Raw genomic sequence first — 27,132 nt, 5'->3', positions numbered from 1 at the left:
TTTCTCTAATGGGTGCAAAGGATTTTTGCATCACGAAAAAGATTACTGCTGATGTCATTTGACCTCAACTACCATTCTAAAAACCAGTTTAGACAACTTTACAATCCAAGACCAGGATATTGAGACCAAAATGACCTTACAAATTCTTAGTAATTAGTTCTTTGTAGATCACCTCTTAAGGAAAGCACAAGAAGCTAATAACAGTTGTTGACTCTTAGAAGAGAACAGGGGATCTGGAAAAAAAAAAAGGGAGGAGAAGAACTTACATTTCTCTAAGTGTCATTTTTAACCTTTTGAGTTTTGTACTATATATTCCCAACTCAATTTTTTTTAATTTTGAAAATAGTAATTTACATTTGAAAGTATAAAACTACTTTTCTAACAATGTTGTAAGTAAAAGTCACCTTTTCATATAATAAAATAGTTTTAGGGGCACCTGGGTGACTCGGTTGGGCGTCTGACTTTGGCTCAGGGCATGATCTCACGGTTCCTGAGTTTGAGCCCCACGTCAGGCTCTGTGCGGACAGCTTGGAGCCCGGAGCCTGCTTCAGACTCTGTGTCCCCCTTTCTCTCCCCTCCCCTGCTCATGCTCTATGTCTGTCTCTCTCTCTCTCAAAAATAAACAGTAAACAAAATTTAAAAAAAAAATAGTTTTAGAAGTTTTAAGATTAATAAGATTTCATTCATATTAAGATTAATAGATTTCATTATGGGGAATCTAAAAAGCAAAATAAACAAACAAACAAAACAGACTCTTAAATACAGAGAACAAACGTGGTTGCCAGAGGGAGGTGGGTCAGGGAATGGGTGAAACGGGTGAAGGGGATTAAAAGGTACAAACTTCCAGTTATAAAATAAGTAAGACACAGAAATGAAAAGGACAGCATAGAGAATATAGTCAATAATATTGTAATATTGCTTCATGATGACAGATGGTGACAACAGTTAGCATGGTGAGCACTGGATAATGCGTAGGATTGTCAAACGAGTATAGTGGACACCTAAAAACAATATAACATTGTATGTTTACTATATTTCAATTAAAAAAAATACCCCCAAAAAGAGGGGAAAAAAGAAAAGTTTTAAGAATAAATTTGTGTATATTAGATCTAGGACTTATAATTGAGCTAACTTTGGTAACTTTTTTGAGTTTTTATTGCACTCTCAGCTCCCAAATTGTTTAATATTTCAGCAAAAACAGAAGACAGCTTGGGTTTCGTGGGGAGGGAATTTATAAAAAGGGCATGTTTTACTGACCACATGAGTCCATTACATCACTTGTGAAGAGCCTGCCATCTACCAGGCACTGTGTTGGGTGCCAGGACACAAAGGTACTCAGCCATGGCAATCTCTGCTGCCCCGAAGACACTTGCATATTGCAGAAGAGAAGCTCAGGCTTTGAAATCCCAGAGTTGAGGATGTAAGAAGAGAGAAGGCAGACTGAACATCCAGAGAAGGAGGAGTTGGAGCCAAAATGGAGTCTAGACATGATACAGAAGCCACTAGAATCTGAAAACAGGGTGGGGGATCTCAGGATGGGAGAGGGTAGTCAAAGCAATGGATGAAAAAGAGGCTCTTTTCCAGAAGGCAGGTGTCCACACCCAAAGCAAAGTGGAGAACTAAGGCCCAGATTTCCCAAGCAATTGGTCCACCTCTCAACAGCAATAAAATCATCACCTTTGGCCAAGTCATATAAATGGCAAATCTGAAAGGGAAGTTCCTGACCTAAGCTCCTGCAAGGCTTTTCTAAGCCTCAGCTTTTCTCATTTGTAAATCAGGAATAATAATACCTACATATACCTGTTATGAGAATTTGACATATATATATATATATATATATATATATATATGTCAAATTCAATATATATATAATGGTTTGCATTGTGCCAGGAGCATAATACTTGCTCAATAGTGAGCAACTATTTTGCTTCTGTCGTTATCACCTGTAAATAAAACTAAGTGTCATAACGGTGGATCCTGTGGAAGCACTCTTTCAGTTCTCGGTCCACCCCCATTTGGGGACAACTTCCTGTACTGTAACTTCCTGTTCCTGTGAAACTAGGAACTACATTTCCCAGACTTCTTTACTCTTAGGGTCTGGAGGCCAGATGGGTTCCACCAGTTAGAGACAATCACTTGAGATTTGAAAGACGGAAGGAGGTGGAGGCCATCTGCCAGCCGCTCTTTCTTTTGGAAATTCACTATATTAAGGGGGAGTCTCGGGTGGGGGCGGGGGCAGTGGTGGAAGCAGCTGTTTGATTTCCAGATCCCGGCTGCAATGGTTTTCTCTTGACGCCAACAAGTGGTGGCTCCTGATTTCCCCTCCCCCAGTCCTGCCAGAGACTTTGTAAGCATCTAATTCCTGTATTAAATCCCATCCTACAGTGATGATTCCTGTTTCCACAACTGAATCCTGACTTGCTTAGAAGTGGATGTTTCATCTAAAGAAATCTCATATGTAAACTCCTGTGAAAGACTTTGTTTTGTGCTGCTGCCTCAAAATGGCTTAGGTTCAAGTCATGAGTTAATTGCCATGTTTAAAGCAGCTCAATGTTCTTCTCGATGCCGATGCCGTTCCCTTTGAGAACTGTTAACATTATACAATTAAAGTGTTCTGGGATCTTGAACGGTTAACTCCAGATATCACATTGAAAGGCAGAGTATAGTTTTGTAACGATTATAACCCATCCGTTATCTTTCTTCATACTTTATTTGGTTGAAAGGAAAATGGTCCCTGAAATAATTTTGCCTCCTACTAGCCATTCTTCCTTCCTGTCTTAGTATCGAGAACCCCAATGTTTAGCCAGGGACTCTACTACCCAGCTAAAATTCATTCCCATTCTCTCTTAAAGCCAGGCATAGGCGTTATGAGTAAATTTTGGCCAGTTAGATAGAAGAAAAAGTATTTTGTGTAACTTCTAAAAAGTGTCTGTAGAAGGAGGGTATAGGGGCGCCTGGGTGGCTCAGTCGGTTGTACTTCCAATTTTGGCACGGGTCATGATCTCACGGTTCATGGGTTCGAGCCCTGCGTCAGGCTCTGTGCTGACAGCTCAAACCTGGAGGCTGTTTCAGATTCTGTGTCTCCATCTCTCTCTGCCCCTCCCCTGCTCTCTCTCTCTCTCTCTCTCTCTCAAAAACAAATAAACATTGAAAAAATTTTTTTTAAAAAAAGAGAGTATAGACCTTCCTTTGCCCCTTACTCCTTCCTGTTGGCTGGAGCATGAACATGATGACAGGAACATTAACAGCCATTTTGGGCCATGAGGTAGCATAATAAGCATGTCAGAGTAGAACAGAACGAACCTGTTGCTTGCAGAGCTGTGATATAAGACTGCATTGTCTACCTCTAGATTACTTTTACATCAGAAAAAAAAATCTCAAACTTTACAAAATCACTGTTATTTGGTTTCTGCTTTGTTACTACATGGAGCGAAGCCTATCCCTAATTAATAGAAGAGGAACAGCCAAACTTCTCTTCCTATCAACCATGGACTATTTCTCCATTTCTAAAAACAAGTGCGTTCTCAAAAGCTGCCTGACTACTGAAACACAGTAGGGCATGCCACCAAAAATGTTGATCTGGGTTTAGAATTAAAGATATAAAACGATTTCCGTGAGGCCAGTTCAGCACACACAGCAACGAAGTTTGCAAGCCAGATGAATAGCTCTGACTTACTCCTATCGCTTCCAGAATCAAACCAAGGCACCAATTTTAGGTTGCGTAAAAGGGAAGTCCTCAAGCCTGGCTGATGGTCCGCTAGGGCTAGAGTCATTGATTCCGAGTGGCTGAGTTCCAGATTAAACTGGCTCTCTGTCGTTCATAATGTGACCACACCACAGCTGACAGCACATCCAGTGGTATAATCCGCTTTGCAGCTCTCTGTTCCAGAGCCCATAGATCAGGGGGTTAAGACACTGTGCAAATGCAAAGACTCCAAAAAGTACCAGGTTTAAAGCAAAGAAAAACACCCCACACATCTTTCCCAAACCTATGAATATCAGGATTGGTATTACATGCAAACTCATCTGCACTAAATGAATAAGGACTGTTTTTTTTGCTTTGATATTTGATCTATTAAAATGGCCAGCCCGTTTGCCTTCTCGGTAGATCAGAAAGTAACTTATAAGAATGATGGACAGAAGAAAGAAAAGGAAAACCATGCCAACGGCTCTGGCAGGAGGGCCATTCAAGATCACAGGGCACAGGGGTTCAGATTTCAAAACAGCAACTCGAGGGGGGTTAGCGCTTTCTATGAGGAATAAGCAAACATTCTTGAATATAATGATTATCCAAGACGCAGCCAGGATCCTGTACTTAACTGAATCTACAAAGGACAGAGATTTCAAAGGCCAGCAAACGGCCAGGTAAGTGTTGACCGCCATCAAGGCCAGCGTAAAGAGGATCCCTTCTCCAACACTTAGCTGGACCCCAAATACCACCCAGCACACCAGCACGGGGCTGTTGGCCAGCAGAGCCCGCATCCCTTGGAAAACCACCCCGAGGCCACAGTAGGAGGAGATGCATAGCAGATGGTGGCACAGGAGGATGTGTCGGACCTCTTTCCTCAGCTTCGAATTCTGTAACACTATTGTGATGATGACGACGGTGACGAATGTGGCAAAGAAGAAGGCCACCACATACACAGAGGCCTTCACTGTTGCTTCCAGCCTCAGCCAATCCGATATGTTGCAGTGGTCAGAAGACAAGTTCATGATCTTCAGGGCAACTTGGCTCCTGAGGGATTAAAGCACCAGAAAGAGTGAATCACAAAGCATCTTGGGTGGTTTTCCAACTCTGTGACCTTGTAAATCTCAAGGAACACATTGCCCGTTTTTTGGGACAGAGGATGAAAATTTTAGATGTATGGACATGAACCAAAGAAACTAGAGAAATCAGAGGCGGCTGGGTGGCTCAGTTGGTTGAGCGTCCTACTTCGGCTCAGGTCATGACCTTGCGGTCCGTGAGTTCGAGCCCCGCATCTGTGCTGACAGCTCGGAGCCTGGAGCCTGCTTCAGATTCTGTGTCTTTACCTCCCTCTCTGCCCCTCCCTCACTCATCCTCTGTCTCTCTCTGTCTCAGAAATAAATAAACATTTTTCAAAATTAAAAAAAAAAAAGAAACTAGAGAAATCATTTGGGGGTCTTCTCTTTATCTCAGGAGAGGGGCACATACTCAAACCATCCAAAAGGAAGGTCTGAAAGGTAGACTCTCAGTACTCAGCAAATTGCTCAAAATCAGGTCAAGGTTCCACCCTCTGTGCATCCTTTTCCATCTTTGATTGTGAGAACTTTTTCAACTTGGAGCCACAAAGCACAACAGTGTAAAACTCAGTTGATTAATCACCAAGCACTAGTTAACGGCACATGCAAAGGTCTGGGGAATGCATTAGCGCAAGAGCTGTAAAGACTGTGAGGAAGCTATTGATGCAGAGGCTGGAATTCATTTGGGTCCATAAGACATGACAAAGATATTAACAAAAATGATAGCAATCATCGGTGACATTTACCCAGTACTTTCTAGGGATCAAAACTCTTTTTAGAGCATATCGTTCTAACCCTGGGGTATGGTTCCACCGAGTGGTTTTATTATGCACTTTTTTGCAAATGGGGAAACGGACTTAAGGAGGTTAAGTAACCTCCTCAGGGCCATATAGTTATTGGGGAGAGGGGCCACGATATGAATTTCAGAGTACAACGCCAGCACCCATTCTCTCAACCACTACAAGGAAGTTCATGTCAAATGCAAGGTCACTTTAAAAAAAAGGCGGGGGGAGGCTGGGGGAGAAGGGCACCTGGGCGGCTCAGTGGGTTAAATGTCAGTCTCTTTATTTTAGCTCAGGTCCTGATCTCGTGGTGAGATCGAGCCCCACATCAGGCTCTGCATTGACAGCACAGAGCCTGCTTGGGATTCTCTCTCTCCCTCTCTCTCTACCCCTCCCCCAGTTGCCTGAGCCCTCTCTCTCTCTCTCAAAATAAATAAATAAACTTCAAAAGAAATCCAACGTCAAATGCATGTTCCGAGTTCTTCTTGAGTCAATGTCATGTGACCAACCCAACTGGACCCCATTTGTAGAAATACCATTTCTGTGGTTCAGCTGAAAGACCATCCATCCAGGAAGGTGCTGGGACCTTAGGATTATTGAGGAACTGTGGCCACTGAAATGATAAAATGTGTGTAATAGCCTCATGGAATCTTCTCAAGCCTGCACAGCAGTGACCGGCCCGCTGTGCCACAGCCTGGGGAACCCCCGAATTTCTGGATCTCTGTCTCTGAAAGTCTATGGCAGAGATGCCAACTGTTGCCTCCCCGCTACTAGCTTTCCTTACTTCCCCACCACCTCAGTGTTTTGTGGAACTAGGGATAGCTATCTGACGCAGGGAGAATTATTCCGGAAACGGTGCTGAATCCACTGGTGTCTGCCTCTTAAACATCCAACTGCAAAGTTCTCACAGAGAATGTGGCCCAAGTATGATGTCATGTCATTGGCCTGCCAGTAATGGTGGAATGTGGGTGAGTGAAGAAAGTGACAGCGAGGGGCAAGAGGAGAGCAGAGGGAACGACAAGGTCCCTGAGAGTCTACAAAGGCCCTCGCAAGACAAAGAGAACAGCATGGGCTCCCGAATTTCTTTTCTTTAAATGTTTATTTCTTTATTGTTGAGAGAGAAAGTGGGGGAGGGGAAGAGAGAGAGGAAGACTGAGGATCCAAAGAAGACTCCAAGCTCTGAGCTGACAGCAGAGAGCCCGACGTGGGGCTTGAACTCCAAGCAACGAGATCATGACCTGAGCCACAGTTGGACGTTTAACTGACTAAGCCACCCAGGTGCCCCTGGGTTCCTGAATTTCTGATTCCATTGAGGTTGCTCTGCATTTTCTGTCCTTGGGTCCTAAAAATATAACACACCCCTCTATTATTTGAGCTAGCTTAAATGGGTTTCCATTCCCTTATATAAGCCCCTCGCGTGGTAAATATACAAAGTAGACTTTAAAGAGGCACAGTATATTACATTGATTTCCTAAAGGGCACGTCGCCGTGGAGACAGCTACCGCAAGCTGCTGAGGATCTAAGATGCCATGGCTCCTTATGCAATCCCTGCCAAAGGCACCGTTTTCCCTCGCATATTGCGTTGTCACCCTTTGTGGAGAATTTCCCCTGCTGGGATGGATTTTTGTGCCATTGCCGTGCGGTCAAACTCCAGGCATTTATTTCTCTACTCCCCGGCTCTCCAGAGGGGAATAGAAATTGTAATGGTCAGGGGAGCCTGAGTGGCTCAGTCGGTTGAGCACTGGACTTCGGCTCAGGTCACGATCTCGCAGTTTGTGAGTTCAAGCCCCACATCGGGCTCCGTGTTGACAGCTCAGAGCCCGGGGCCTGCTTCAGATTCTGTGTGTGTGTCTCTCTCTGGTTCTCCCCCGTTCATGCTTGCGCTCTCTCTCTCAAAAATAAACATTAAAAAAATGTCTTAATACAAAGAAATTGAAATGGTCATTGTCATTGTCAAACTCATCATCAAGGTTTCTTTTAGCTACAGCTTTTTCGGTCAAAATCTTACACCAGAACCCTTCAACAATCGATAGAGAAATGCATATCTGCCTGCATTAAATGCCTCCTCATCGCTCTCTCCCAGAGCACATTCCTGTAACTGTCCTCAGGGCACCACCACGGACACCGAGGGCTCCAGTGGAGATGGGGCAAAATTAGAACACTCTACCCCACCAGGCGGAATCACAAGAACTGGGCTTTAAACCTAAGTCTGCTGCCAATGAGGAGTGGGATTTTGGACACTAAAGTCACTTCCCTTCCCTGGTCCTTCGTTCCTGACATCACAGCCACATAGGATTGCAAACTCCACATCCTTTCTCTCTGTCCACAAAGTCATCTTCACTCATATCCACAGCAGCCAGCTCTTATCTGGGACTTTTCCTTATTTTTGAGACAAGACTGGCCCTGTCCTCGATGCAGAATGTCCTCATCTGATTCCCCATGGCTGAGCCTTGAATAGAATCACCAGCTCTCTAGGACAGGTCTAGACCCCTCCCAGGATCTAAAACCCAGCCTCCGAGTCCCAGTATTAGGGGGGTCACTCCTGCCAGGCTCTTCTGTGGTCCGCCTGGGCCTCCCAACAACGCCCACTCCTGGGCTCATTGTTGCCGGGTTTGACCTAGCTAATGGGCTATGCACCCGCCCCCCCTTTATTCAATCTTGCTCTCACCCCTCATTCTGCCCAGAATCCTCGTCTTCTCTGTAGCTTCCCTGTTGGATTCCTCATTTCTGCTCACCAGGACTCCCTTGCACCTGCATTGCCCCCCATCGGCCCCTGCACACCTGTCTAGTTCATCTGATAGCACCTCCCCAATAGCAATGGGCGGGGCTTGGCCTAGCTGTGTTCTAAGACTTGAAACCCTACACAGAGCCTGAGTGACTCTCGTTGTACTTCCTTTGGAAAAAAAATTGTACAACCTTTTTTCCACCTGAATGACTGTAGCTGCAGCTATAATAAACCCCTCTCCCTCCAGATCTGATACGGTTTCAGGGAACTATTTACTATTGAGAGCAAGCAAGAACTAGTCTCTGTAGCTTTCTAATATGTTTAACACTCTGATCGACACGGCACGATGTCACATGATTGTACTCCACAATCTTCCTTGTGCGTCGAAACATACAGTGAATATCCAATACAATGGAAAACAGTGAGGTTACAGGTGGTAAAACACAGGTGCTGACATACAGAAGCTTCTCACCCAGGGGAAGAGGCAGAATACAATATAACTGGGTAGTCATAACCAGAAACATCATGTGTCATTTCACTCATTTGCCAAATGAGTAAGAAGGTTGGGTGTCTCTTGCGGGGGCGGGGAGCAGGGGGACGTTGTTCAGAATAGAAGGGGTCACAGAGGCAGTGAGAGAAAGCTCGTTGGAAGAGGTGAGACTTGAATCCAGCCTTTCCAGGTTGAAAACTAGAGCAAAGCAGGGGCAAAGGTGGATAGAGACGAGGAGAAGTGCAGATTGTAGCCAACAGAAAACAGCAAAAGCCAAGGTGGGAACCATGAGCAAATTGAATTTGGTGGAGTGGAGGCTTATTCAGAGGACAGAGTCCAGGACCAGTTTTCAAGGGTCTCGATACCTTTCCGAAGGTTAAACTTCACTTCGTAGGCAATGAGGAGACTTGCATGATCAGAATTAGAAGTAGCACATGCCACAGGTTAAGAGGCAACATGGGATGCCCACCCTTGCTTGCATAGTGGTGTCTGATAGGAGCTCTGACGAGCAGGAGCCCGGCAAAGGACAAACGCGCACAGTGAAGACACTGCTATGACAGCAGGTGGCTTAAAACTCTTTTTATAGACAGGAACGTTGCAAATCTGCAAAATCAACGAGGGCATGTTTTATTGCCTTTAATTTATTTATGAGAGCTCAGAAAGATGAGTAATTTATTCAGGATCATGCAGCCAGACAGATGCTCCCAGTCTCCAAGTTCATATTCCGTCGCAGAGGTATATTTGCATATCAAGAGCTCATGGCAACAAAACCCACGTAATAAATCCTCATCTATACGCACGACCTCCACTTATGGATAATTCCTAGAGCGTTTTTCTTCCGAAATCGTAAAATGGGAATACCTGTTTTCTTCTGGCCCCAAATGTTCCCTTGGCTTCAGCTCTGAAAGACAACCCTGGAGCCTAGCAAATTTCAGCAGAGAGTTACATTCTGGCCACAACTGCCCCGCAAAAAACAGGCACCACCACTCCCTGCAAAAATCCTGTGGGAAGCAGACGTGTGGGAAGGGCTGCGTGGGCACCTAAGAACGTCAGGGAAGCAGCTGGTCTCATCCTAAGAACGCTGCTCTGGGCAACCCTGTGAGGACGACGTGCTGCCCTCGGTGAGAGACAGAATATACCAACGGATAAGGCCGACCCATATTTAAAAATTAAACTCTGATCCACAACCCGCAGCCACCTGCCAGGAAGCCAAGCCGTCCTCCACAGTCACCAGCCCAGGGGGGGCAACCTGCTGTCTCTTGTGACAGTCCAGCCAGCCAATCAACAGCCTCTGTAACAACTGGCCCCAAATGGCCAGGACTCTATTAATCGCTGACAGTGTCCCTGATTTTTGTCCCTGCTCCCAACTTAGGACCAACCAGAGAGAGCCACGTACGTCCTCCCGAACAGTCACATAGACACCCACTTCTAGTTAGCCTGCCTCCAGCTTCTCTAGGCCCCAGGCTCCCATCTGGGCAGGCCCATAAGCCTCCCCATGTTCCCCGTAGGCTCCCCTCTACTCCTCTGCCTGCCTTTGAGGCTCTGCTGCGAGGCAGGGACTGTGGCTGTCTCCCTTGCTCTAGCAAATTCTGAGTGGATGGCCTCGGTCTCTCTCATGTGGTTGGTCTTTGTTCATCTTCGTATCGGCAGGAAAAGATGGTGCTAGTGCCCCCACAACAGCACGTGTACGTGAAGCCATTTCTCCAGGGAGCTAATGAACTTGGGGCAGCACATTTGTCCTCTCTGTTTTGTGCCCCCATCCTCGTCAGCAGCAGGGTCAAGGGAGACAGATTCCTCCCACGGAGGGCCACTGCCTGCCTTGTCCTCGTCACGAGCGCCGGGGCACTCCCAGCTACGGGATCTCCCCCTTCCCCTCACCTCTGCAGGAGCCAAGGTGGGACAATACTTGGTAGGTTCAGAGGACCCAAGACGAGCATTCCTCAATAGACACCCCGCTTCCGAAGAAAACCAAGGGAGCATCGGATGTGTGCTAACGTGGGGGAAGGGCCTGGAAGGGAGATAAGGAACGGGTAACGACACAAACTGGAACAGTGGCTAATTCGCGCGGATTACTCACTACGAGACCGCTCTGGTGAGAGATGCCTCCTTCCGTCAGCACACCAGCCCAGGAAGGTGGCACAATTATTATTTGCACTTTTCCGAAGAGAAAGCTGAGAGACAGAGGCAGGAGGGAACTCAGCCAGGGTTAATTAGCTGGTGACAGGGACACTGGAGCTTGGAGCAGGCAGTCCCCCCTGCAGGTGTGATCTCTAAGCCACTGGGCCAGGCGTTCCACCCCACCCCCCACCCCGACCCCGCTCCCCACATCAGGGAAAGACTCCACATACATAAAATTGTGAGGGGCTCCACACACCTCTCAGGGAGTTGCCAGTTAATGGTGAAATCTGGCTTCAAACCCAATTCTCCTGATTTCTGAGACGACATTTTGTTAATGTCGTTTGTTAAGGTTTTTCCTAACAGTACTGGTGCGGGTGGGTTGAATTCTTTTGTAAAAAGAAAAAAAAAGGAAAACTTAGCAGGTGTTGTGATCCGAATTGTGTCCCGCTCAAGTTCATATGTCGAAGCCCTAACCTCCGGAACCTCCAGTATCTGCATCTGGAGACTGGGTCTTTAAAGAGGGAATTACGTTAGAATGAGGGCGGGAGGGTGGGCTGTGATTTCATCTGATTGGTGCCCTTGTGTCCCTGTAAGAAAAGGAGATTAGGGGGCTGGGTGGCTCAGTAGGTTGAGCATCCATCTGACTTCGGTTCAGGTCATGATCTCGAGGTCTGTGGGTTCGAGTCCTGCATCCGGCTCACTGCTGTCAGCACAGAGCCTGCTTCGGATCCTCTGTCCCCCTCTCTGTGCCCCTCCCCTACTTGCGCTCTCCCCCAAAATAAATAAAGTTAGAAAAAAAAGAAAAGAAAAGAAAAGGAGATTAGGAAACCCAGAGAGCGTCCAGATGCGTGTACACAGAGAAAAGACCTTGTAAAGAGGCGTCAAGAAGACAGTCATCTGTAATCCAAGGAGAGAGACCTCAGAGAAAATCAACCCTGCCATCACCTGGATCTTGGACTCCCAGCCTCCAAAACTGTGAGAAATTAAGTTTCTGCTGTTTAAGTCACCCCGTCTGCGGTATTTTGTCTTGGCAGCCCGAATAGACTGATTCCACGGGGCAGAGCAGCTCCCGGCTCCCACCTTATTTCCAGGTAGCTGAGAAGGTCTTCCCACGGGTCTCTCCAGACTCTCCCCACCCCCAGAACCTATGCCCTCTAAGAGGGAGGAGGGCCGTTCCTTCCTGGGCCTCGCGGTCAGTCAGGCAGTGGATGCCAAGGTTAAGGCCAGTATCTGACTTACCACCAGCAGAAAGGACTCATCAGCTGAGAACAGACTTCAGGAATGATTTCATGTGCTCTGTAGCTGCTGGCAGAAGGCCAATAAGATGAAGTGGATACTTCCAGAATGGCTCTTAGAACCCTCCCCGGATGATCCGAACGTCTCCTCTCCCACGATAGACACGCCCTCCCCACGTTAAACGTTCAGTCTTCCCTTTGCTCTAATTGTGGCCTTACTTCTCTGGTATTGTAAAAATACCACTCCAGTCTGGGAAGCTTTGGTGATCTCCACTGTTATTCTCCTCGAAGCTGGCAGGAAGGAAGGGAGGAGACCGGTGTCTACTCAGTACCAGTCACTCAACGTCAAGGACAAGCACTTAGTAAATATTAGCTATGACTGTTAATCATCTGAGAACAGCTCTGGAGGTGACGTGGGAACTGGATGAAATCACAAAGCCTCTGAAGGTGTATCCTGTGACCTCTGACGGCAGAGAAATCACACATTTTTCTGAGTGTTTTTCTAGGCAGTTAACTTTTTAATTTTGAACTTGCCTTTTCATATATAAAGGGAAATTCTCTAGCTTCCCTCCCCAGTTTTGTTCTGGCCACAATTTTGATGCACAGATATTCTTTGAAGTACTCACAGGATTCATTAGTCCAGAGACCTGCCACCTGGCTTTAATAGAAACTTGGCCTTTTCTAAACTATTTAATGCGTAAAAACACACCTTGCAAAACAACGTGCACACACGTTTACTTGAGACTTTTGAAACACCAGGCTGCCCACAAACAAGGGTAGGGTGAAAAAAATTCCCCCAAACCTGGAATATAAATAAATATTAAATAATGAAGTACTGAAAAGAAGGTAGCTCGTAAGAATGGTGACAAAGCACTTTTCATTTTATAACCTAAATAATAGTAAGTGTGTGATCTAACATTACAGTCACCGCGATAACAAAAAGGACACAATTTAAGGACACATTTCGCCATCCCATATATATCTGCAGATAGAAAGAGACATAGGAGCCATTCTAGGATTTCAGAAAAGGACTGTGCATTACTAACTCTAAGAAGATCACATGTAATGACATTTTCCGTGAATCTTAATATAAACTTAAGTAATGAGTTTCTACAAAATTATGGTCCACTGGCTAAAAGCAGAGCCATTCAATTCTGCTTGGAAGGAGCCCTCTGCATTGGCAGGGGACTAACCAAGAACAAAAGTGGCAGTCCCAGCTGACAGACATCTATTCTATCCGTTGGTGAATTCCAGCTATAGGTATCATCCACCTTTCGAAAGGTCGTGTTTCACCGCTTTGCTTTTGAGAAAGATCTACGTCAGTTCCTGTTTTTACTAACTGCAAGAAATAAAGAGGATTTTTGTTTTTACAAAAAAAAAAAAAAAAAAAAAAAAGGGCAAAAAGCCACCATAGCATCCTGCATGTGTTTTGCAGGGAGCCACGATAGAGGCAGCACGCGTCCTGAGCAGCGAGAGCGGCCCGACCACCTGCTTCCCCGGAACCGTGCTCAGCATCTCGTCTTCAGGCTGCCAGAGTTTTGAGCTGTGTCTATGAGTTTTACCTCGATTTATTTTGTGTATCCATTAGCAAGATGTGTCCTGTGGTATCAGAAAAGTCTACGAGAGGTAATTTGGGGGGTTTGGGAACGCTTACAAGTTTCTCCATATAAATTAATGGTAATTGCTTCTTCACTTGATGTCGTTCTGGTTTCCGAAAGGTTTCATAGGAACACTGGGCTTTCAGGTAGCAGGGTAAACCCGTCCATGTGGGCCCACCAACACGGATCTAATCGGTGGAGACAGCACACGTAAAACACGCCAGGTGTCTGACACCATGGAGCTTCCGTGGTCCTGAGCCCCTGACGGTAACCGGGCAGGCAGTAAGCAGACGGTATTTTTTTCCCTTCCTCCCTATCTCTCCAGATGCCAAAGGTCAGTATGATGTCTATAAACCACAAAAAGCAAACAGTAATCTGTATGTTGCTAAGCATGTGATTCATTGCTGATACCATTTCCCAGACTCTGAGAGGATTTTGTCTTCGGTCTGTCGGTTTGTCTCTATCGAGTTGCATCTAGTTTTGAAACCCACTGAAGCTATTTTACTGTTGGATTATTGAAATTACTAAGCTATTCAAGAATTAATTACCTGCGTATCACTTCAACATTATTAAAGCTTACAGATCAACAATAGCTGCCAAGATAGTGAATTCTGTGTTCTGCTGGTAGGCAGTCCTCCACACCACAGCCAATGGGTTTGTTTCATTGCACAAAGAGTTGGCCCATCCCAAGCATCAGGACATACCCTTTCTGCCTCAACAGACCACACCTGGCTTTAGTCATAAAGCAGATGTTTTCTTGGTACGATCTCGGCAAAGCTGGAATCAGCAGATTCTGTGAAGCTCTTTGGCTTTCTCTCTCTGACTCAGCATTGCGGATTGCTGTAAACTTTCTGTCAGGTTTAATCCTATTTCCCCCAACTAAGCTCCGATTGTATTATAGCTATTCTTACTACCCTTTTTTACACGCTATGATTTGTTTCACTGATGAAAAGAACTCCCTTAGGTTTGAAATCCACATGTAATATACATTACTTGTCAAATCCTCTTACCTGTATTAGGTATCTTTGAGTAAAATATATATTATGCTTGATTATATATGTCATACAAAGTCGACTCTCTAGACCTGAAAACTATGATTTAAATAATTGAAAGTAAAACCCGTGGAAAGCCTCAACCATGGCCTTCTCTGAAAACTTTTACTTAGCGCATAGTTATTAACTTTATCTTTTACTTAATTATTATATAATTGATTTCTCTCAGTTTTCAGAAGCGTATATATTTACAGAGTTTCTTTGGCAGGGATATAAGCCCACGGGTCACAGTGAAATCTATTACCATATGAATGGACTCGCATTTTTCTGTATTAAAGTCCACTTATACCAAGTTATTAATGCTCTTGCTTATTTTCACTAGCATTTATATTTGCCTTTTAGGAGTGGCGTAGAATTTTGAATCATATTTATAGAGCAAATGGCTATTTCAATATTTATCCTTGTGATAATCTTAAAATATGACCACTATATTGATCTGTTTATTTAATAGACTTATTCCCAAATAAAGAAACGTCATTATTATCAGTGTTATTTTGCAAGCATGATCTGTAATTATATTTTGTATTTTTCAACAGGAGTTACATTCTAAGTATTGGTGACAAAGAAAACTATTAATGTCAAAAACCCCAGCTATGCTATCATTCAACCACTTTTGAATGATCAAAAAAACTTATAATCTGAATTTTAAAATTCACATCCATGTCCCATTTTCTCCACTTATATGTTCACTCACTCATTCATTCATTCAATAAACGTGTATTGTGTACCCACCTTGTAACAGGCACTGTGCTAAATGCTGAGCTTGCAGAGAAGAATGAGATATGGTCTTTGTCCTCAAGAGATTTCCTTCATGAGTTTGGAAGTAAGAGCAGGTATGCACACTGGTGTAGTGTTTGAGAGAGATGGCAAAAACATAGATCAATTTCACACATTTTGAATTGGAGAAAACTTATGAAAAACCACAAACCTTTGGTTAGACAGATGTGTGTTTTTCTTCTCCTTTTCCCAAGAAGAGGATCTGGGGAAGGTATTCTTTTTCTTGCATGAAAAACCAGGGCAGGAAATGATGAGATGAATCCCGGACAGTAGAGACATGGGGCTAGCAGGAGGAACTCACTGGAAAAGCAAGAATACCAGAAAGTTTAGTAAGGCTGACGGAAGAAGACAGAATAAAGAAGCCCTCCAGAAAACCACAACTGGGCAAAAAAGGCTGGCACTGTGGATAGGAAATGGGGACCAATGATAAAGGCTAACTTGTAAATGATGCACGCGGAAGGCAAACAGCCATGAAATCATCGAATTGAAGGAAAGGTGTGTTCGAGAGGTATAGATAGCTATGCCTACATACTGGCCAACTTCTGGGTTTGCCCCAAATGACTTTCAAAGCCAACAGAATGCAGACATATAATGAAGCTGCCCCCTCAAAGAATAATGACCAGTCGCCACAGGGATTCTCAGCGTGCAAGACAGCTGCATGGATCCAGGCGACAACACAAGCGCAGGATGCAAGGCCTCCTGGGAGATGAGGGTGGGCTTTAGATAGGAGAGCAACGGCTGATGTGCATCTCCCAGCGGCGTGTACCCCACAAATGTACATCTGTGTCATTCTGGCCTTTGGGATTGGCTCCCATACTCCGAGAACCTTCCCAAAGAACGATAAATTTCCTGCCTTCTTTTTCACCACCTCCTTGGCCGCTTAAACCATCCACATCCATGAGCTCAGCCTCCCGCAAACTAACAGCAGATATGGAACCCTTGGCTGTAGCAAAGTCCATGAATCAGGCTTATATCATGAGTCTAACCTGAGCACCTACCCCGTTTCAGACTTTCAGCCTACCCTGATCTTAAATGTGTGGTTGCCATTTAGTCTATGTTTTGACTTCCTAAATGTCTGGTCTCAAAACATTGAATATTATTTCTGGACGATCCGGGACTGGAGCCGCATGAGGACATTTGCTGTGTCAGAGTTGTCAGAGTAGTACCATGCAAATCCCCACCTGACCCCAAAGGAAATGTGACCTGGTCAGAAGGCAAGTGCACTAATGAGAGGAAGTGCAGTCTCCAGACAGAGGACCACAGGTGATAAAAGGGATGAGCCAAAAGTGAGTGGGGACCGGTTTGGGGACTTTAGTTTGTGTGAGCAGAGAAGTAAGAATCCATATAACCAAAGAGGGATGCGCTGTCTCTAGATGGTATTAATGCATGCTATTTTAAGACTTAGAGATGGTTTGCTTGTGAGGGTAAGGTGCCTCTTTGTACCACATCAGGAGGTGACTAGTTTGATCCTGGAAATGTAATCTAGGGAAACCATTCAGTGTATTTGTAGGTTCAACAGAAAGGTATTGAAATAGCAGCTGAAAATAGAAGGATGTTTGTTCCCTTGGAAGCAATGAAAAGCAAAGAGTAAGAAGTTAATAATGCATCACCATTGAAAAAGCAAAGGGGTCCCGAGTAATGCAATATCCTGATCTACTTAATAAGCATATCCCATAAGCTGAGAGATACTCATGAGGTTGCCACAGTGTTATTATTTTATTCTGCTATGTGCTAGACTACTCTGAAGTATCTATAGTCAGTTAAATGGAAAAATAAGGCAGGATCCCTGCATTTGTGGAGCCCGCAATCTTTTAGGGAAGATAGATGAGCAAGCAAATAGTTTCGATTCTGTGATTTAAGTGCCTAATTCCAAGTGCCATGGAAACCAGACGAGGGAGTCTAATCTTCCTAAAAGAGTCAAGGAAAACTTCTCATGGGACAGTGACTCTAAAAAATAAGAAACATTCATCCATACAGCTAGCCAGCCTCTTAGTACTCAACAGCCAGTTGAGTACCTTCAACTGTTCTAGATGAGGTGGATGCAAATTTGAAGAAGACAGACAAGGTCCTTCCTTGAGTGAAATTCACATTCTGGTGGAGGTTAGATGACATCACTAGGAGAAACACAGAATGGCGCCTTAAGACCCTCCAATATCCACTTTCGGGTGTCATTTCTTCACCCACAGGTATTCTACTGAGACCAGGGTGCCTCGACTACTCAAACTGGAGCATTTCCATCCTATGGGCTTAGTTCTCATCATGAAACCAAAATGTCAGTGTATTGCTTATCATCACAATGGGATAATTCCAGAAGGGCATGTGCAGATAAAATCAAGTTTCCGAAAATGCAGAGCTGAGGGTCAATGCCAAGCAGAAATAAAAGCGAGAAACGAGATGCCCAGACACGAGAACGCCTCACCTTACATTACGAGTGGAAGTCTTTTCTGCCAGTGGGAAACTGAGTTCTCTTCTCCAGGAAAAAAGTATGTGGAAGAGTAGCAGGAGTTTCTCCACGAATCCTGAGAAGAACCCCCAATACCCAGCATCTAACAGAAGTGAGTCAAGGGAAGTGCCTCACTTCACATTCTCCCAGGCTCCTGAGCCTCAGACCCCAGAGCCCCTTCCCTGGGATGACAGCCAGTTTCACACTGTGATTCCCGAGAGCTGCGGGCTCTCAGAGGAAGCGGGGACTTTTTGTGCTAGCCACTTCTTGAAAGAACACCCTGCTCCTTCCGTCCAAGGGAGAAGTAGAGGAACCTGAGGCCAGTGCTTCCCCTTCTGCACCCCTTCTGGAGTTGGGACCCACTTCATGGTGTTTCAAGCTGACAAGTGAAAATGTCTCTAGAGAGAGCTAAAAAGTTTTGTCACCCCACCACGAGGGAAAGACGCAAGCCACTGGAACCAATGGTTTTAGGCCAGGCTAGCCTTCAAAAATCTCATGGTACAGCTATAGAAATGACCACAGTTTCATACAGAGGCAAGAGAAAGGCAGTCAGAAGCTTCTCCAAGGCACAGTTGGTGCCGTTCTGAAAATTCAGATTTCCTGTTTGCCAACATGTCTGCTTTAAGTCTCTCAATCTGTTAATTACATCGCAAGTGTTATACACCAACTTTTTCTCATATTTATAGCCTTCGTTTCTTTTTAAACTTTTTCAAGTAATATGTTTGTTGTCAAAAATGTAAAATTAGCAAAAAAAAAAAAAAAAAGAAAAAATGTAAAATAACAGGCATAAATAAGAAAAATGAAAATCCCCCATAATTCCACTTGAAGATAACTGCCGTTGGTATACATCCTTCCAAGGCTGTTTTCTGCAGTGAGGGTGAGCTTTTCAACATCCATTCCACTTCACACGATTGTAGAATATCCGTGCAGATTTGTTGGGATTTACCCCATGTCTACCTCCACTATAGAGACTGATCTGGCTCAACTAAATTACAATAATCTTATGCTCTTGCCAACAGTGTTTGTTTTAGGAACCAGTACCCAATCCAGACCTAAGCCAATCAATACAAAGCATTCCTCTGGAAATGCCACACAATCAAGGTGGTCCAGTCAGAAGGAAGCGTAGGGCTCCCGCCAGAGACCTGGGGAAAAACACTCCCTTCTCTGCGGTTGGACAACCGGAAGCTGTTGGAGGCCAGCTTGCCTCCGTGACACAAACCAACTTTCAGCCGAAGCAGGCGCTACAGAAGGCAAAAAAGAGATATAAAAAGAAACTGGGTTTTTAAGGAGCTTTCTGAGCTGCTAAATTCAGCTGACATTAAAATCTATCTTACTTCTGGAGTTTCTACTTATATGAACAAATAAATTTGCTTGTTGAAGTGAGTTTAAAGTGAATTTTCTATTGCTTATGAGTTGCATCCTAAATGACTCATGTAGATACTTTTATTAAAATGGGGCCATCTTGTACACATTGTTTATGCTTTCCTGCCTAAAAATACATAATAACCATCTCTCCTTTTTTACGATAAATATACTTTTACAAAATTGTTAATTTCGTGAGAGTAATCCATTATATGGACAGACATTAAATTACTTCTCCAATTCCCTTTTGAGGGGCATTTTACATTGTTTCCGGATTTTTCTATATTTTGTAAACAATTCTGTGTTGAGTTTTCTAAATATTAGAGAATATACGTTTTCCTTAGGACGCATTTCTACTGTAGAATGTCTGAGTCAAAGTATGTACTTTTTCAAGGGTTTTGATTCATATTGCCAAAAGGCCCTCCCAAAGATTTATTTCAATTATATTCCAAGCAATAGACCACAAGAATGCTCAAAAAGCCTCTCTTCCTCCTCCCAGCCAGGAACTCGTATATAAAGTTTCAACACATATAAAGTTTCAACACATATAAAGGAGCTCATATATAAAGTTTCAACACAAGTAGTCCCTATCTATGTGTTAAATGGTGCATACCCTTTGTTGCTTAATTTGCACTGAAAAAATCATATAGCATGCTTATAATGTTTATTTTTCATATATCTATTTGCTTGTTGTATTTCTCTTTTTCTAAATTGCCACTGGCATCCTTTGCCCATTTTTAATTGAAGCACCGACTTCTTACAGATTTGCAACAGTTGTTAATATGTAAGATTATTACGCACCTGCGTATTATACATGTTGCGAATCATTTTCACGGCACGCTGCCACGTGCCCTTTAATTTGCACACAGTATTTTTCACCGTTCTGAAGTTTTAAATTTTAATTAAGTCGATCAATCTTTTCATTTTACTTTTTTCCTGCCCTTTCCGTGTCATTCTCTAACCAGAGAAGTCACAGCAGCAGCAAACCAATGCTCGGGACGCCCGAGACTGAGCCGTAGGGAGGCAGCCTGGAGTTGTCTGGACCCTTCCTTCCACCCCTGACTACTTCTCCCCGGCCTCCCCTGCAGTGAGATGTGGTTTGTGATTAAACGATAGCCAGTGGGATGAGAGCGGTTATGTGCAACTTCCTGGTTGTGGTCTTTAAAGGGAAATGCCTTCCCCTGGATTTTCACTCCCTCCTTGGGTGGGAGTGAAGAAATGGTGCTGATCTTGTAGATGAGCAAGATACCTGGGGATGACAGCACAAGCCAGAAGGACCCTGTGTCACTGACACTCTGACAAGTCCATACCTCCTAGACTGCTTATAACTGGACTCTTTCATGAGCAAGAAATAAACTTCTCTCCTGTGAGAGCCACTGTTATTTTGGGGCTTTATTATGGATTCAAACCTGTATCCTAACTTAAAGAGTAACATATGACTCCATTCTACACGCACACACACATCCCAGCACGCACACACACACCAGCATAAAAGAAGATAAAGAAAATTATTAATGTTAATTAACTCAGGGAATGGGATTGCAGGAGTTTGGGAGGAAATAATGAACATTTCCTTCAATATTGACTTTAGTTTTTTAGTCCAGGTAGCTCTGACTCATGCAGTCATGTTATCCAACATGGTGAAACACTTTTTTTTTTTTTTTTACTAGCCCCTTCACTTGAAGTCACAGCCCTAGACTTTACGGGTGGAAGAAAAGTGTACTGGAGGCAACAGAACAAGCATCACAACAGGTGGAAGAATGTAATTTTAACAACAGTGGCTGTGTCGTCCACGGTGAGTGTGTACTTTATAACTACCATTGACCAGCATTCAATGACATCAGTATATTTCTTTTCAGATAAACATTTTTATCTTTTTTTAAAGGTTGCCAGAAAATTATTGCAGGACTCTCTACTGGATTGTGAGCTATAATATATAATGCGTATCTCAATATGTTTTTCCCATAAAAGGAAAAATATTTAGAATAATTTCAATACATCTAAGGCAAAAGTTCTGTTTTTTAAAAAGCCCTTGCAAATTTAAATATTCATTCACCTGTGCCTCTAAATATCCAAATAAGTTATGTTTTTAACATATACTGATATATGTCCCTTTCACTCATAGAAAAAGATCCAGAAGGATGCACAACACATTGACAATAATGGTTATTTTCCAGAAAGGGTATTGGGTTAGTTTGGGGGAAAGGGAAGGCTGGAGGAAAACTTTGACTTTTTATATTAATCAGGTGTGTATAGTTTGTATCTTTACAATGAGACTAAATACGTATATTGAATTCGTAAATTTAAAAAAAGCAACATGCAGGGGCCCCTGGGAGGCTCAGTCAGTTAAGCATCTGACTTTGGCTCAGGTCATGATCTCACGGCTCGGGAGTTCGAGCCCCACATCAGGCTCTGTGTTGACAGCTGGGAGCCTGGAGCCTGCTTTGGATTGGGTCTCTCTCTCTCTCTCCTCTCTGCCCCTCCCCCACTCGCACTCTGTCTCTGTCTTTCAAAAATAAGTAAACATTAAAAAAAATTTTAATACATAAAAATAAAAATAAGTAAAAAACAATGTGCACATTTTAAATAAACAGTGGGAACATAAACTAAAAATATTTTTAAGTGGAAAATCTGTAGCCTGTGATTTTTCAGGAATGTGTTGCAGCTAAGACTGGACATGTTAGATAAGATGATTCCTGCTACACATAACAGAAAACCCCAACTCTTATGGACTTGAGCTGTCATGCAAATCTTTTTCTCCTATAACAAGGAAGGTCATGTAGGCTCCAAGGTTGATTATTTCCCTGGCTTCGCGCGATCATCAAGGTCTAGGGCCTCTCTGTCTTTTCAATTTGTCATCCTTTGCAGGCTGACTGTTTGCCCTCGTTCTGATTCCCCTTACAGATGACCGCAACAATTCCTGCTGTCATATCTAGACATTACAACATGCAGAGAAAGAAAAGGGCCTCTCTTCCGGAGTCTTCTTAGGACAGAAATATCTTTCCCAGAACTCTTCCTCCGGCCTATTGGCCAGAACTGAGTCACAAGCCCATTCCTGAACCAACCTTGGCAAGAAGAGGGGAACGGTCACTTTGGACTTAGACTAATTGTCAATCACGAGCAATAAACATATAGAAACTGAGCAAAACAATGAGACTTTCTAAATATTATCTCTTCGAAGAGATACGCATAAATCAGAAAACTCAATATTGTTAAATTGTCAGTTCTCTCCAAATTGATCTTGACATTCAATGCAAAACCCTAGGAGGCTTTTTTTAAAAAAAAAAAAGAAAGAAAAGAAATTAACAAGCTGATTCTAAAATTTGTACATAAAAACAAAGGACCTAGAATACATAAAACAACTTGGAAAAAGAAGAACAAAGTTGGAGGAATAACACAACCGAATTTTAAGATTTACCATAAGAGCTACAATAACTAAGACACTTTGATACTGGTATATGGAGAGACCTATACCAATGATAGTGTCTAGAAAAAGATGTCATGGTAAATCAACAGTCAATGGAGAATATTTTCAACAAATAGTGCTAAAACAATTATATTTTTTTCATTTATATTTATATATTTTTAAAGATGAACCTTGATGTGTACTTTGAATCATATACAAAATTCAACTTGAATGGATCATAGACCCGAATGTAAAACCAACAACTATACAGCTTTTAGGGAAAAAAAACAAAATAGGAGAAAAATCTTTACAACCTCAGGTCAGGCAAATATTGATTATATAGGACACAAAAAGCTCAAACCATCAAATGAAAAGTGTATAATTTTTTCCATATTCAAAACTCCCACTTTTGGACTCATAACTTAATAATGAAAAGACAGATAACACAGTTTTTTAAAGAGCCCAGTATTTGAATAGACATGTCTCCAAAGAAGACATACAAACTGCCAAGAAGACATGAAAAGATGCTTATCATCACTAGGCATTAGGGAAAGATAGATTAAAGCCACAACGAAATACCACTTCATACCCACTAGGAGAGCTAAAATCAAAAGGAAAGACAAAAACCGGTGCTGGAGATGATGTGGAGAAACTGGAACCCTCGTACACTGTCGGTGGGAATGTAAATGAAGCAGCTACTTTGGAAAACAATTGGCAATGTCTCAAAAGGCAAACATAGAATTACCATATGTCCCACCAATTTCATACCAGCTAGATACCCTCAAAATGAAAACGTACATCCACACAAAAACATGTACACAAATGTTCAAAACAACATTGTGCATAATAGCCAAAAAGTGAAAACAACCCAAGTGTCCATCAACTGATAAGTAGATAAACAAAGTGGGGTTTACCCATAGAGTGGAATATTATTCAACCATGAAAAAGGAGTGATACGTGCTCCAACAGACATGAATCTCGAATACATTATGTTAAGTAAAAGAAACAAGAAACAAACAAAAAACCCCACATATTATATGATTCCATTTACATGAAATGTCCAGAACAGGCAAATCTATAGAGACATAAATTAGATGAGTGGCTACCAGGGTCTAGGGGGAGGAGAGAATGGGATGTAACTGCTAATGGTTATGGAGTTTCTTTGCAGGGAGAAGAAAATGATCTGGAATTGGACAGTGTTAGTGGTGGCACAACTTTGGAAAACAGTTTGGCAGTTTCTTCAAAAGTTTCTACGGTTACCATGTGACCCAGGCTTTCCACTCCTACGTATTTACCCAAGAGAAATGACTACATACGTTCATACAAAAACCTGTGCACAAATGTTCATAGCATAATTATGCATAATAGCCAAAAAGTGGAAACAATCCAAATGCCCATTAACTGGTGAACAAACAAATCTTGGTATGTTGATACCGAGAATACTATTCAGCAATAGAAAGGAATTGCTAAGCTATACTCACACACACTGACACACACAATATGGGTAAACCCCAGAAGAAACCAAACCCAAAAAGATACCAAATGCATAATTCCATTTACACCATATTCTGGAAAAGCCAAAACTGTAGAGACAGAAATCAGATCAATGGTTGCCAAGAGTTAGGGATGGAGAAAGGGATGACTACAGAGAGGCAGAAGGGAAGTTTTTTGTTTTTTTTTTTTTTGTTTTTAATTTTTTTTTCTTTAACATTTATTTATTTTTGAGACAGAGAGAGACAGAGCATGAACGGGGGAGGGTCAGAGAGAGAGGGAGACACAGAATCTGAAACAGGCTCCAGGCTCTGAGCAGTCAGCACTGAGCCCGACGCGGGGCTCGAACTCACATACCGCGAGATCGTGACCTGAGCCGAAGTCGGACTCTTAACCGACTGTGCCACCCAGGCGCCCCGGGAAGTTTTTTGTTTTGATGGAATTGTTCTAAGTCTTGAATGATACAACGGCAAACATTTGTTAAGACTCAAAGAACTGTAGGATTCAAAGGGTGATTTTTTTTTTTTTTTGCTCTATGTAAATTATACCCCAAAAAATCCAATTAAAAAAAGTAAACTACATTACCTTAATCCACCTCCTGTCTCCAAAACAAAAACAAAAACAAAAAAAACTATATTGAAACTTGAATAGACAAGTTTAAATTTAAATTTAAATTTATTTAAATGTCGGAGATTCTTGTAAAGAGGAAGAAAAGCCAAGTGCATTTACTTCCTCAAAAGCATGCATCCTCCATTTTCCAAAACACAGTTAAACACCTGGGAATACCCACACGTTGCCAGCTTCGTAAAAACTTTTAGCAATCGACTACTTACTTTTCTGAGAAAGAAATCAGCTTGGCCAAGACTGTCTGTCCCTGTTCCTCCAACCTGGTCACACTTGTTTTCAGCTGGCAGCCGGCTGCTGGTTAGGAGGATGTTTCGTTTCGAGCGTTTTCACTTCCTCCAGAAGGAGGTTACTGTGGGCAACAGTGGATAAAATCAAGAGTGATAAAATTGGATCCAATCTGCTCACACGAGAGGTGTGGCGGGTAGAACCCATGCTCTGCCCACGTCCCCTCGGATCTCTTTTCCATTTCCCCTAGTTGTATGCTTTCCCTCCCAGAAACCAGCATCCGCTTCTCTCTGTTGGAGGACCACCCTCAGGCTGCCCAGATCCACCCCCTTGCTGCATTTGGTAAACCAGTAATCCTGGGAAGAATTCACCCTCATGGCAGCAGTCCCTAACTAGTGACTCTGGCAGATAGTCTATCTAAGCTCCTTTGTACCCGATGAAGACAAGTCCAAGGTATATTTTACACCACTGCTTCTCATACTTTTATGCTGGTATGAAGTGGCTGGGAATTGAGTTCAAATGTAGGTTCTGAGAGGCGCCTGGGTGGCTCAGTTGGTTGAGCGTCGGATTCTTGATTTCAGCTCGGGTCATGATCTCATGGTTTTGAGATAGAGCCCTGTGTCCAGCTCATGCTGGGTGTGGAGCCTGCTTAAGATTCTCTGTCTCAGGGCACCTGGGTGGCTCAGTCAGTTAAGCATCCGACTTCATCTCAGATCATGATCTCATGGTTCATGAGTCTGAGCCCCGCGTCGGGCTCTGTGCTGACAGCTCGGAGCCTGGAACCTGCTTCGGATTCTGTGTCTCCCTCTCTCTCTGCCCCTCTCCCGCTCACACTCTGTCTCACTCTCTGTCCCTCAAAAATAAATATTAAAGTTTTTTTTTAAAAAAGATTCTCTCTCCTCTCTCTCTCTCTCTCCACCACTCGTGCGCACTCTCTCTCTCTCTCTCAAAACAAAACACGAAAACAAACAAAACAAATGCAGGTTCTGATGCAGGAGGTCTTTGAGGCTCCAGTTCCAACAAGCTCCCAGGTGATGAACAGCTTCCACCCACAGATCACTTTAAGCAGCAAGGGTCTCCTGTCAGAGGTCCCTATAGAATCTAGCCAAAAACAATAGAAATCTACAGTTTTTTTGGTGTATGACAGCAAGAGGAAATACCCCAGGGACAAAATGTGGATAAGATGGGTAAGATGTGGATCCAGAGGCAGGTTATTGAAGGGCTCCTCTCCAGAATTTCCAGAAGCACACCAGGATGTAGGACTTCAGCTGACATGCCTGTAATAGACGTGTGTTTGTGGGCTGAAAGGCAGAAGAAATTTCTGCCCACCTGACCACTCAGAGGCAGCGAGATGTGTCCTGTCTTTGACATGGAGAAGGGGCCATGCGCAAGGGAAATCGGGAGCCATGAGCACACACAGTGAGGTTGTGAAGGATACAGCTGCGCCTGACAGCAGGGGAGCCGAGGTGGGTTTTAGACCATTTCAAGAATGTTTTAACAAGGGGGAAAAAAATGATTGTTGGCATTAAGACTAGTGCGCTTTTAGCTCTGTCGAAAGATTGCTCTGTTAGGCCATGTCACAGAGCATATAAGGGCTGTTCATCAATCTAGTCCATATGACAGCTCAGGAAGCAATTACCTGATAAAGTATCAAGGTTATGAGGCTGGAAAGTGTCCTCTCCTCTGGGCTCCCACAACACTCTTTAAAACTACTGCTGGAAAACTCACTTCTCCCTTTCATTGTCATTCGATAAATATTCACTGGGTGCCAATACGCGCCCCGCAGTATTTTAGGCACTGGGGATCCAAGGATAATCAGCACAGAAAAGTGTTCACAGAATTTATATGACAAGTGGGAAATACAAATAATGAACACGGCAACAAATACATACGAAATGTACCAAATAACTACCACGGAGATAATTAAAAAGAGGTGGAGTCATAGCAAGGGACTTGGAAGCTACTTTAGAATGAATGGTGAGGGAGGATGTCTTACTCCTTTCAGGCTGATATAAAGAAATGCTCCCTCTATCCCTGCCC

At 43.4% G+C, this 27,132-nt stretch overlaps 1 protein-coding gene across 5 annotated transcripts; it reads right to left on the bottom strand.

The window, feature by feature from the left end:
• Window positions 1-3,081: 3,081 nt before the first annotated feature.
• LOC123599595 (probable G-protein coupled receptor 148) lies at window positions 3,082-25,191 on the bottom strand. 5 transcript variants are annotated; one of them, XM_045481636.1, is made up of 3 exons: window positions 25,074-25,191; window positions 15,690-15,838; window positions 3,082-4,735 (listed from the first exon to the last, which is right to left on the bottom strand). In XM_045481636.1, the coding sequence occupies exons 2-3, from the start codon at window positions 15,815-15,817 to the stop codon at window positions 3,799-3,801; spliced, it is 1,065 nt and encodes a 354-aa protein (XP_045337592.1). In that variant the 5' UTR covers window positions 15,818-15,838; window positions 25,074-25,191; the 3' UTR covers window positions 3,082-3,798. The 5 variants fall into 5 exon arrangements, with proteins under 5 accessions (XP_045337592.1, XP_045337593.1, XP_045337596.1 ...); XM_045481637.1 differs by lacking the exon at window positions 25,074-25,191 and adding an exon at window positions 17,958-18,365; XM_045481640.1 differs by lacking the exon at window positions 25,074-25,191 and adding an exon at window positions 15,494-15,603 and having other exon boundaries at window positions 15,690-15,804.
• Window positions 25,192-27,132: the final 1,941 nt, after the last annotated feature.

This window comes from Leopardus geoffroyi, chromosome C1 (genome assembly GCF_018350155.1).
Source record: "Leopardus geoffroyi isolate Oge1 chromosome C1, O.geoffroyi_Oge1_pat1.0, whole genome shotgun sequence".
NCBI classification, from domain to species: domain Eukaryota; kingdom Metazoa; phylum Chordata; class Mammalia; order Carnivora; family Felidae; genus Leopardus; species Leopardus geoffroyi.
This window is presented reverse-complemented; position numbering and strand designations above follow the sequence as displayed.